Source organism: Notolabrus celidotus, chromosome 2, assembly GCF_009762535.1.
Source record: "Notolabrus celidotus isolate fNotCel1 chromosome 2, fNotCel1.pri, whole genome shotgun sequence".
Taxonomy (NCBI): domain Eukaryota; kingdom Metazoa; phylum Chordata; class Actinopteri; order Labriformes; family Labridae; genus Notolabrus; species Notolabrus celidotus.
This window is the reverse complement of record NC_048273.1, coordinates 10,647,022-10,658,754: the sequence shown is the minus strand read 5'-3', so window position 1 is coordinate 10,658,754 and position 11,733 is coordinate 10,647,022. Positions and strand designations below refer to the sequence as shown.

The 11,733-nt window shown below is 46.7% G+C and overlaps 1 protein-coding gene across 1 annotated transcript in view; it reads right to left on the bottom strand.

Moving 5' to 3' along the window:
• Positions 1-229: 229 nt before the first annotated feature.
• Positions 230-11,733, bottom strand: part of LOC117828644 (disabled homolog 1-like) — a 107,340-nt gene continuing 95,836 nt past the window's right edge. The window contains exons 4-7 of the mRNA XM_034705836.1: positions 11,687-11,733; positions 7,332-7,430; positions 2,498-2,629; positions 230-382 (exon numbers count right to left, since the gene is read on the bottom strand). The exon at positions 11,687-11,733 is cut by the window's right edge and continues 93 nt beyond it. Of these exons, the coding sequence (XP_034561727.1) occupies positions 230-382; positions 2,498-2,629; positions 7,332-7,430; positions 11,687-11,733 (431 nt within the window). The remainder of the gene's footprint in view (positions 383-2,497; positions 2,630-7,331; positions 7,431-11,686) is intronic.

The window sequence follows — 11,733 nt, the reverse complement described above, 5'->3', positions numbered from 1 at the left end:
GAAGCTGAAATCAGCTCAGAATAGTTTGTTGTCACTCGCTCTGAGCACACTCTGTGAGCATGCTCTGAGCACGCTCTTTGTGCAAGCTCTGAGCACGCTCTGTGAGCACGCTCTGTGAGCACGCTCTGTGAGCACGCTCTGTGAGGACGCTCTGTGAGGACGCTCTGTGAGGACGCTCTGTGAGGACGCTCTGTGAGGACGCTCACCACCCTCCTGCAGGTGACTCACATTAGACCCAGGTTAGGGGCAGAGAGAAGCATACCTGGTAGACCGCCTGCTCACACTGCTTGTCCTTCTGAGCCTTCTTCTCCATCTCCTCTCTCTGCTTGATCTCGTAGATGAGCTGGAACAGGTCACGCAGGTCCAGGATCACAGGCTCCGCCTACAGACCAGGACACAGGTGTGGTTCATTAAACCTTTATTTAAGCAGGTTAGTCCCTGAGATCAGAGAGACCTCTGCAAACTGAGACCTGGAGAATATCAAAGTTATTCAACAGAGTGTAGACAGACAAACAAACAAACACACAAACAGCTAAACTGCACACCGACAACCTGGATTTAAGATGGACTTGATCTTTATGTTTCCAGGTCAAAGCTCTCTTAATGACTCGGTCCAGACTTCAGGAACAACAGATTACTCGATAAACAAAGGTTTTGACAAGCTTTGTTGTTGCTGCATGATGGAGACTTTTGCTACCGGATGGAGATGCCTGACTGACACACTCAGAAAGTTCCTGTTCGGTACATCGCTCCTGTAAAAGATGGTCCTGTGTGTGAACAGAGTCTGGACTCCAGGATCTCTGCCCTGCTCTCTCAGCCTGGCTCACACAGTGACACACTCTCCTCTCACACGGTGTCACAGTCCCGTCAGGGGAACTGAAGTACAGACAACAAACTCATGACATAACTCAGACCTAACTCCTCCTCCTGTCACAGCAAACATTCATCAGGTACACATGGAGTCTCAGCTCGGATCCATTATTGACTGAGTCTGTGCAGAGAGCACGCAGAGTTCAGTCTGACGCTGCTGAGTGGATCTTTAGTCCTCTTCCTCTCTCAGCTGCAGATTCCTCCTGACAGACTGGGCTCCTGTTGAGCCGACAGAGAGACGTGTTTCATCCATGGTTCCATCTGTACGTCCTCTCTCTGTGTGGCTCCGTGGTTAGAGTGCAGATAGTCTAGCGCCCCCTTCAGGGTCAGACCAGTATGTTTGGTGGAAGGCGGTGGATCGGTTCTTTTGGTACCTTTCCAAACTACATCTCTACACCGTGCTGAGCTGCTTGGTGTAAACGCAGTCATTGTTCCAGAGACTCAGAGTGAGGATGATAACTGGAGATGTGAAGTCTTCATACTTTGCTCTGCGGTGATTAAACTCTCTGTAACCTTCAGATGAGACTCGAGTGAAAAGACGTTTCATTTGAAACACATCCGAAACTTTATTCAAACTTATAAAACCGACTGTGACGGACGGAGACTCTGTGGACAGAATCCTACATAATGAACCGTCTCTGCTCAAACTCACTAAATAAAACACGCTCACAGTCGGAGCGCAGCGCTAAGCCAATTACTCTCCAATGTTCTCCTAAAGCGTCCTTTCAGAACGACCTACAGTCTTCTCCTCCGCCGCCACGCGCCGCTTTGTTCCTCCACTTCAAAGATGTTCCAATTACAGCCTCCTCCATAAGCTGCAAGCGCTCCTCCACCCTGATCGACGTCTGAGGCTCCGTCAGGCCGAGGTGACACCGCCTTCAAGTCCTCCACGTGTGAGTAACACACGAGCGTGACCTTTCCTAAGGCGCACGCCAGGTGAGCCAACGCTCAGGTGACTGATGGGAGGCAGAGCTGTGTTCACCCTGCTACTGTGTTTAATGGGAGTCTGCTGTGTGTGTGTGTGTGTGTGTGTGTGTGTGTGTGTGTGTGTGTGTGTGTGTGTGTGTGTGTGTGTGTGTGTGTGTGTGTGTGTGTGTGTGTCTGGGTGGCTGGATATGCCATTAGAGCAGGTGACACACACTCAAACCCTCATCGACTCAGTACAAGGAATCAATACACTGACAGAGCGAGCCGGCCGGATCCAGACTCAACAAGCCGAGCACAGAGACATAGCAGCAGCTACAGACATCAACACAGCTCAGAAACGGGAGGACTCAGTGTCACGCACACACTGAGACACACACACAAACACAAACACACACACACACACACACACACACACACACACACACACACACAAACACACACACATACACACACACACACACACACACTCAGCTCCACAGGGTAAACAGTTTGTGTGAGGAGCAGCGCAGAGCGACAGGAGCTGCTGTTCGAGGGTCCTTATCTAAATGTCAAGAGAAAAAGAGACCCTGATGAATCAAACATTAACCTACACACAGCAGGCCACTGTTTAACATGTGCAAACACACACACACACACACACACACACACACACACACACACACACACACACACACACACACACACAAACACACAGACCCACCGACTGCGCCGTCTTGATGGCCACAAAGCGGTGGTTCCCTTCCTTCCCGCAGACGTAGCCAAAGGCTCGGTGGTCCGTGATGTCCTTGGCGATGTAGGAGATCTCGTGGACCGCATGGTGGTGCTGGAGGACCTGATGGAGGACAGGTGACAAGATGAAGGTGAGACAGGTATCAACACACGAAGGAGGTTAAAGAGCTTCACTGAGTCTAAAACAGACGCTAAGACTTAAAATAACATCACTTCACAACGAGCAGCGTTTATTCTGTTTGAGGTGTTCACGTGTCTGACGTCGCCGCGCCACATGAGTCCTTCCTGCAGCAGGTGTTGTCCTCCTGCAGCAGGTGTGTTCCTCCTGCAGCAGGTGAACAGGCTGAAACATCTGATGAATCAAAGCATGTCCACCAACACTTCCTGAAGTTTTCCCTCCAGCCTCCTGTTTCCTGAAGGAGTCCTAGTGAATCCATGTCCATCCTTCTGAGGGGGAAGAAGGAGCGTCCTTTCAAGAACAGGAGACGTCTGTTTCCTCACAGCATTGATCTAAACTCTCTTCATGAGGAGAAGGTTTCTGCTGAATCATGTTGACCATGAGGAGAGTCAGTCCTCTCTCTGCTCAGACTTCAGTAACATGTTGATGTTAGTCAGCCCATGAGCTGATCTGTGGCTGCAGCTCGTCTGAGCGAGGATCGAGGAGGAGAGAGGGTTTATAGAGCCACCAGGGTCCAGAGACACAAACAGAGACCTCACTGATCACACTGCAGGAAGTCCAGGTCTCCTCTGTCACCTCATCTGATTCATAAACATACACAACCTGAACACAGACTAACGTTCGTCTTCTCTACAGTCCACAGGACACGGAGGCTTTGCAGACAGTCAGTCCTGATCAGTTCACTCATTCAAACAAACAGGACTGAAGATTTAACCGTGTACACCTAACACAGACCTGAGCTGAAGAAAACTCTCTCTCTCTCTGTCTCTCTCTCTCACATACACACACACCCTGCCTCTGCCCTCTCCTGTTAGCCGGCTGCACGGTGCCAAGCTGGCGCGGCCCCCAGCAGATGGCTGTGTTTTTCTGCAGGACAGAGGATCAGTGACAATCACAGCTCGGCAAGCTGTCAGCCCGATCACTTCATCTGTGGCCTGACTGTCCACACACACACACACACACACACACACACACACACACACACACACACACACACACACACACACACACAAACACACGCACACGGCTTCGCCCTCTGTGAAGTCACACTAAATGTCTGCTTTGTTGTCATTGTGCATGCCAGGTGCATGCTGGGAGCAGAGACACAGTCAACATAACGACCCAGCAGCCTGGAGTGTGTGTGAGGTTAAAGCTCCATACATCACACATTAGATCATGTGTGTGTGTGCGCGTGTGTGTTGTTTGTTGTTTGTTTGCCTTTTTTTGTTTGACTTCAGCAGGGATATAAAGAGATCAGTCATATCTGGACTCACATGGCTTTAATTAATCTGAGACTTATTGAGAAATCAAATCTGTGTTTTAAAAACCGAGAGAAGTTCAGAGTGAACGTGAACACATGAACTACCAGCAGCTCTCTGCTCCTGAGAGTGAAGAGACTCCACAAAAACTCAGAGTTTCTCCAACATGTCCGCCCTCACTGAACCGTCTCTCCATGAACCAAAGCGTTCTGCAGACGGGTGTTTGATCTGCAGAGTACAGCTGAAGGAGAGCTCAGCCTGATGTCCCTTTAACCCTTTAACAACCAAACCCCAGACCTCCTCCTGGATGGGACAAAGACATGTTGACCTCTGACATGTTTCTAAGGTACCAGCAGTCTAAGTTTCTCTCCATCGTGCTCCATAAACAGAGGCTGTAGTCCTCGTCACAGCACTCGCAGGATTGACTCCCAGTCTCGGCCCTTTGCTGCTTATCTTCCCCCCGCTCTCTGCTCCCCACACTTCCTGTCTCTCTTCAGCTTCAATAATGGAGAAAATTCCCCCAAAAATATACCTGTAACTTAAAAAAAGAGAACATTTTTCTGTTTTTCTCTCTCAGTCTGAGATTCGGCCTGATGAAGTCTTTAGATTATCTCTACCCTCTGTGAGCGACCTGTTGTGAACGCCGTCCTCGTACCGTGGTTATCCTGCATTGCAGAGCAGTTACATCACCTGATAACCGGTCTGCAGCGTCTGTGTCAGTGAGTGTTTCCATCCTCTGAAGGTGAACACAGCGCGTCAGCTCTGCGTCTAATAAACAATCAACTACACGTGAGTCCCACCTCAGTGCAACAAAACGCACAAAGATATGCATTAAATCAGAGAGCTGGATCACGACCTCCTGATGAACTCTACCATCACTATTAAGTGTTCTCTTAACCTCACCTCCTTAAATCTGTACGTCCTGCCTCTGCTCTCTGCTTCAATGAAAGTCTGCTCTCACCTTGACCCACAACATGACACCTGCATGTCTGCACACATGACCCACAATGCATCCCTCCATCCTCCATCCTCCATCCTCCATCCTCCATCCTCCATCCCTCCCTCACTTTCTCACTGAGTCGTATCTGCAGGTTGAACCGGACTGGGAGGCAGCAGCAGTTCTTCCGACTTTAGACCCAACATGAAGCTGCAGCTCTGACAGAGCGGCTGAGGAGGGGAGCGTGCACGTGACTGTGTGTGTGTGTGTGTGTGTGTGTGTGCACGTGACTCTATGTGTGTGTGTGTGTGTGACAGAGAGAGAGAGAGATGCTAGTCTGCCCTCTGCTAGATTAATGCCTCTCCTCTTCTTCTCCTCCATCTCAAGCACCTACTCCCTCCATCCTGCACGACCTTCCCTTCTCCCAGAGAGAGGCCATCCATCCCTCCGCTCACCCACCCATCCATCCGCCCATCCGGCTGACGAATGTACAGGAAGGGAATGAGACTGTCAGGATCTCTGAACCTCAGCAGAGTCCCCCTCCTCCCTTCCTCCCTCCCTCCCTCCTCTCTCCCTCCTCCCTTCCTCCCTCAGAAGTGGTTGAAGGACTGAGAGTAAGGACAGCATATCTCTATAGTTAATATTAATGTGAGGAGACGGAGGACAAGGTCTCCCTGTGGAGAGCTTTACTTTGACATATGTTCACTGATTCTCTCCTCTCCTCTAACTCTGTCTCTGTATCCTCCCTCCATCTGTCTCTTTCACATCCCCGATTCCCCTCACCTCCTCCTCCTCGTCTTCTTCATCCCACTGTCTCCTCTCTATCTGTCTCTGCTTCCACGTCTTTATCTCTCTCTCTGAGTGCGGCGCCGCAGGAAGGAGGGCGAGAAAAGAGGGATGAAGGACCGCTGACGGATGAGTGTGGCTGAATGCAATATGGCCGCCACGTGGGAGGCCACGGGTTACTGTGTCCTGTGTGACAAATACCTGACTTACTGCTGCGCGAACTCACACACACACACACACACACACACACACACACACACACACACACACACACACACACACACACACACACACACACACACACACACAGAGGAGGTGTAAATCTCAGCTGTCAGCAGCTGAAGTCTCAGAGAGCTGATCCTCGTGTGTCCGTCCTCTCGGAGCTGGAGTTTATTTTTAGATTGAACTCTTCACTTTAATAAAACATCAGAAACATCAGCGATGTGACGTCATCGCTCAGACTCTGCTGAACACCTCCACCTGGTATCTGGGACACACACGTTCCTCTGTTCACACTGATGACGCTGAAATGACCCTGTCCTCCAACAGAGAGTATTCTGGGTAATGTAGGCTCTATATCTCCTGCTCAAGGGTGCTGTGACAGGCCTGATCACACGGGGAGCTCACCTGGACTGTACCTGTCAGAGGATCCTTGAAGAGGAGATTTAAAGAGATGGCTGCTGACCCTCGAGCGGCTCAGACTCCTTCTGCTGCAGCTTTTAATCAGTGAAGTCTCAGTTTGCTGTCTGAAGAGAGTCTGACTGATCCCACGCTCCAAAACCACAAGAACTCACCACCATGTTCTCTCAGGGTCAGACTGCAGCTCACTGACAGGGAATATCTGAGCTTAATCTGCAAGTTGTTTCCAACACTGAGAGTCTGATCCACTAAGAGACACACAAAGGGTTAATACACCACACACCTGTCTGTGTCTCAGGTTTTTGTGAATATCTAAATGAACCATGGTGGATTAACTTGTGCAGGATCAGCACTGCTGAGGGTTGTGGCATGCAGATGCTAACAGCTCATCTCCACATTCAGACACGAAACAAGAGCAGACAGCACCGAGCTGCAAAACGTAATGGCGTGTTTGTGTTTGGCGTCCAGGCTCTGAACCTCATCACTCCTTAGAGATGAACTTCACATGCAGACTTGAAGGAGTCTGCAGGTGCATGCTGGGAGGAGGTGGAGCTGAAAGTTTGAGCCCAGTTGGCTGAGCAAAGACAAAGACCGGAGACCCTGCAGCTTAAATAAACCGTCTACCTGTGAGGACTCTGTCAGGTGTTTCAGGGTTACACAAGGTCATCTGTGTAGTGAACTGAGGGATGAAAAAAGGGAACTCATCAGTCAGACCGAGAGGATGACAGAGATCCAGAGAGCAGGGGAGAGAGAGAGAGTGAAGGGATGATCCTGCAGCACCATGCAGAGCAGAGATGTTGGTGTTTGCAGAGAGGAAGACAATCAGATGGCCGAGTTCTCAGGGTTTCAATTAGAGCCTCCTGATTTCCCCAGAGGCCCCTCCCTCTCATGGAGAGGCCTCATTAACAGCGGAAAAACACACACACACACACACACACACACACACACACACACACACACACACACACACACACACACACACACACACACAGTGGCGTTAACTTACCCCTGTCTTCTCATCATAGATCTTGATCCCTCCGAAGGAAATGGTCAGAAACACTTTCAGTTTGTGTTCTCCTTTAGACCGCGCTGCTGCAGCGATGCCCTGAGGACACACACACACACACACACACACACACACACACACACACACACACACACACACACACACACACACACACACGGACAGAAAACAGCAGTGTTAGAAGTGGCAGACAAACATTTATGTGTGTAAAGGGAAAGTGAAGGATCTGCAGATCGTCCCTGTGGGCTCTTTATTCTCTGTCCTTTGTAAACCCGCTCCACTAAGACAAATATGCACAAACAACACACAAACAACACACAAACAACACACAAACAACACAAAAACAACACACAAACTACACAAAAAACTACACACAAACAACAAACGTGATGAAGGATAAATGTACGCTGTCTCAAAGTTGATATTTGTCTCCTTGTAATGGACGTTGAGGTTGTAGTCTTCCATGACGTTTGTTAAATCGTCTCTCTCCTCCTTACTCAGATCTGCTTTAAAGTCAGGCATGTCGTCATTTATTAGAAACGTCTCTGATTCTCTCCACAAAGAGTCGTACACGTGGATAAATAAATCCCTGTCTGTGAGTCATGTTTCATCTCTCTGAGACTCTGACAGAGCTCTCTGAGTCACAGTCTCATCCCTATCAGGATGAAGCAGAGCTCAGAGGTTACTGCAGGTCACAGTTTGTAACCTGTTTCCACCATCATGTGTTAATAAATGAGAAGGTACATGGCTTCTTTCTCCTCCTCCTCTCTCTCCCCCTCCCTCCCCCTCCCTCTCTCTCTCTCTTTCTCTCTCTACTAACTGCTCCATCTGTCTGCTCCTCTCCCTGTAATTGTTCTGTCCTCATAAATGAGACATTCACCCCGCTCTCCTTCTCCTCCATCTGGCTGAGCTTCTCTTCATCCTTCACTCATCCTCATCCTCTGACCATTAACTCGTCCTCATGTTCTATCTCTCTCTTCTCTCACCCTCCTCTTCTTTAAACCTGCACAGGGAAACTGCTATCAACTTTACAGGCACACGCACACACACACGCACACACAAACACTGACACACACACACACACACACACACACACACACACACACACACACACACACACACACACACACACACACACACACACACACACACACACACACACACACACACAGCTGCTCTAAAAGGATTTATCTTATGATACTAATAACAATTTATTATCACGTTTCTTTGTTTATTTATGTATTTTTTGTATATTTATGTATAAATTAATATATTGATGTATATATCTATTTGTTTACTTATTTGTTTATTATTGATATATATTTATTTATGCATTTATACATTTATTAATTAGTTAATTTATGTATATTAATTGTTTCGTTATATATTTAATTATACACTGTACACTACCGTTCAAAAGTTTGGGGTCACCCAGACAATTTTGTGTTTTCCATGAAAACTCACACTTTTATTTATCAAATGAGTTACAAAATGAATAGAAAATATTGTCAAGACATTGACATGGTTAGAAATGATGATTTCTAGTTGATATAATAATTTTGTCCATCAAACTTTGCTTTCATCAAAGAATGCTCCCTTTTCAGCAATTACAACATTGCAGACCTTTGGCATTCTAGCTGTTTATTTGTTACGGGAATCTAAAGAAATTTCACCCCATGCTTCCTGAAGCACCTCCCACAAGTTGGATTGGCTTGATGGGCACTTCTTGCATACCATACGGTCAAGCTGCTCCCTCAACAGCTCAATGGGGTTGAGATCTGGTGACTACGCTGTCCACTCCATTAGACAGAATACCAGCTGCCTGCTTCTTCCCTAAATAGTTCTTGCATAATTTTGAAGTGTGCTTTGGGTCATTGTCCTGTTGTAGGAGGAAACTGTCTCCAATCAAGCGCTGTCCACAGGGTATGGCATGGCGTTGCAAATTGAGTAATAGCCTTCATTATTCAAAATCCCTTATATCTGGTACAAATCTCCCACTTTACCTGCACCGAAGCAGCCCCAGACCATCACATTACCTCTACCATGCTTGACAGATGGCGTCAGACTAATGTCTGTGTTCTTCTGCCCATATTAATCTTTTCCTTTTATTGGCCAGTCTCAGATATGGCTTTTTCTTTGCCACTCTGCCTAGAAGGCCAGCATCCCAGAGTCGCCTCTTCACTGTAGACATTGACACTGGCGTTTTGCGGGTACCATTTAATGAAGCTGCCAGTTCAGGACCTGTGAGGCGTCTATTTCTCAAACTAGAGACTCTACTGTACTTGTCTTCTTGTACTGTTGTGCACCGGGGCCTCTCACTTCTCTTTCTACTCTGGTTAGAGCCTGTTTGTGCTGTTCTCTGAAGGGAGTAGTTCACACCGTTGTAGGAAATGTTCAGTTTCTTGGAAATTTCTCGCATGGAATAGCCTTCATTTCTGAGAACAAGAATAGACTGTCGAGTTTCATATGAAAGTTCTCTTTTTCTGGCCATTTCAAGAGAATAATCGAACCCACAAATGTGATGCTCCAGATACTCAACTAGCTCAAAGAAAGGCCAGTTTTATAGCTTCTCTAACCAGCAAAACCGTTTTCAGCTGTGCTAACGTAACTGCACAAGGGTTTTGAAGATGTTTCTAATCATCCATTAGCTTTCTAACGCAATTAGCAAACACAATGTACCATTAGAACACTGGAGTGATTGTTGCTGGATATGGGCCTCTATACACCTATGTAGATATTCCATTAAAAACCAGACGTTTGCAGCTAGAATAGTCATTTACCACATTAACAATGTATAGAGTGTATTTCTGATTAATTTAATGTTATCTTCATTGAAAAAAACAGAACTTTTCTTTCAAAAATAAGGAAATTTCTAAGTGACCCCAAACTTTTGAACGGTAGTGTATATTTTTTATTTGTTTCTGTATATATCTATTTGTTTAAATATATATATTTATTTATGCATTTTATATATTTATGTATACATTTTGTTTATTTATTTCAATATTTGTTTTATCAAAACAAGAAATAACGTTTCACAAAAGCCAAAGACAGAAAGTCTGAGGATGTACACACACACACACACACACACACAGCAGCCCTGTCAGTGATGTAAGACGATGTAAGATGTGAGAGGGAGAGAGATGTTTGTTTTTAGAGACAGCTCGTCTTAAATGTTTTAAAGGTCTTCAGTTACAGAGCGTCTCATGAAGAAGAAAACTACTCTGACCTTTGACCTTTAATAACAATATTCACCTGGCACCTGGAAAACTCAGGTATAAGGTGTGTGACAGTGTCACTTCCTGTTAATCATACAGGAGCAGCTGATCAGACTGATGGACCGATGTTTAGGAGAGAGAGAGAATCACACAGAGCGGAGGACGAGACTGAACCAGAGGAACAGAGGGAGCTAACTGGAACTCCTGAAGAGTGTAACTGTCACATTAACCAGGGATCCCTGGACGTCAGAGAGTTACCTCAGAGTAACACCACACTGACTCTGATTGGACGTCTATCTCTCCTTCATATTTCCAGATGTGTGAGTTTAAAATAATAATGAACCCTGAATGTGACAGACTCTCTGAGTCCTCCTCTGAGTCCTCCTCTGAGTCCTCCTCTGAGTCCTCCTCTGAGTCCTCCTCTGAGTCCTCCTCTGAGTCCTCCTCTGAGTCCTCCTCTGAGTCCTCCTCTGAGTCCTCCTCTGAGTCCTCCTCTGAGTCCTCCTCTGAGTCCTCCTCTGAGTCCTCCTCTGAGTCCTCCTCTGAGTCCTCCTCTGAGTCCTCCTCTGAGTTCTTCTCTAAATCCTCCTCTAAGTCCTTCTCTAAGTCCTGGTTCAGCCCTCACAGTGAGTGGAGCTGATTTATTTATAATAAAAGATCATAAAGAACATTTCATCACGTTCAGCTGATTCACTGCATCTTTTTAAATCATGCACATATTATGTTTCTGTTATTTACATCTTCATACTTTATTAAGAAAGTTTCATAATCTGATGATAAATAACATTTACTTTTATTTATTTAAGAATGGTTTCCAGCTTTTAAAATTCATGATGTTCATCTTTATGTTGATCTTATTCTTATCACAGCTCTCTGTCCTGATCTCTGAGCTCACTCTGTATTTATGTTCACAACGTGTCATAAATCCAACGATCGATGCTCTCACAAAAACACTCCTGAAGTTTGTTTCAGAAGAATGTAAAGAGAGCCAAACTCTGTGAGGTCGAGTAAAAGAACAAGTAAAATATCTAAGAGCTCAGCAGAGGGTAGAGGAGGAGAAGGAGGAGGAGGAGGAGGAGGAGGAGGAGGAGGAGGAGGAGGAGGAGGAGTCTCTCTTACCTTGAGCTTCATCATGGAGTCCTGGCAGAGTTTGTCTCCTCGGGCGG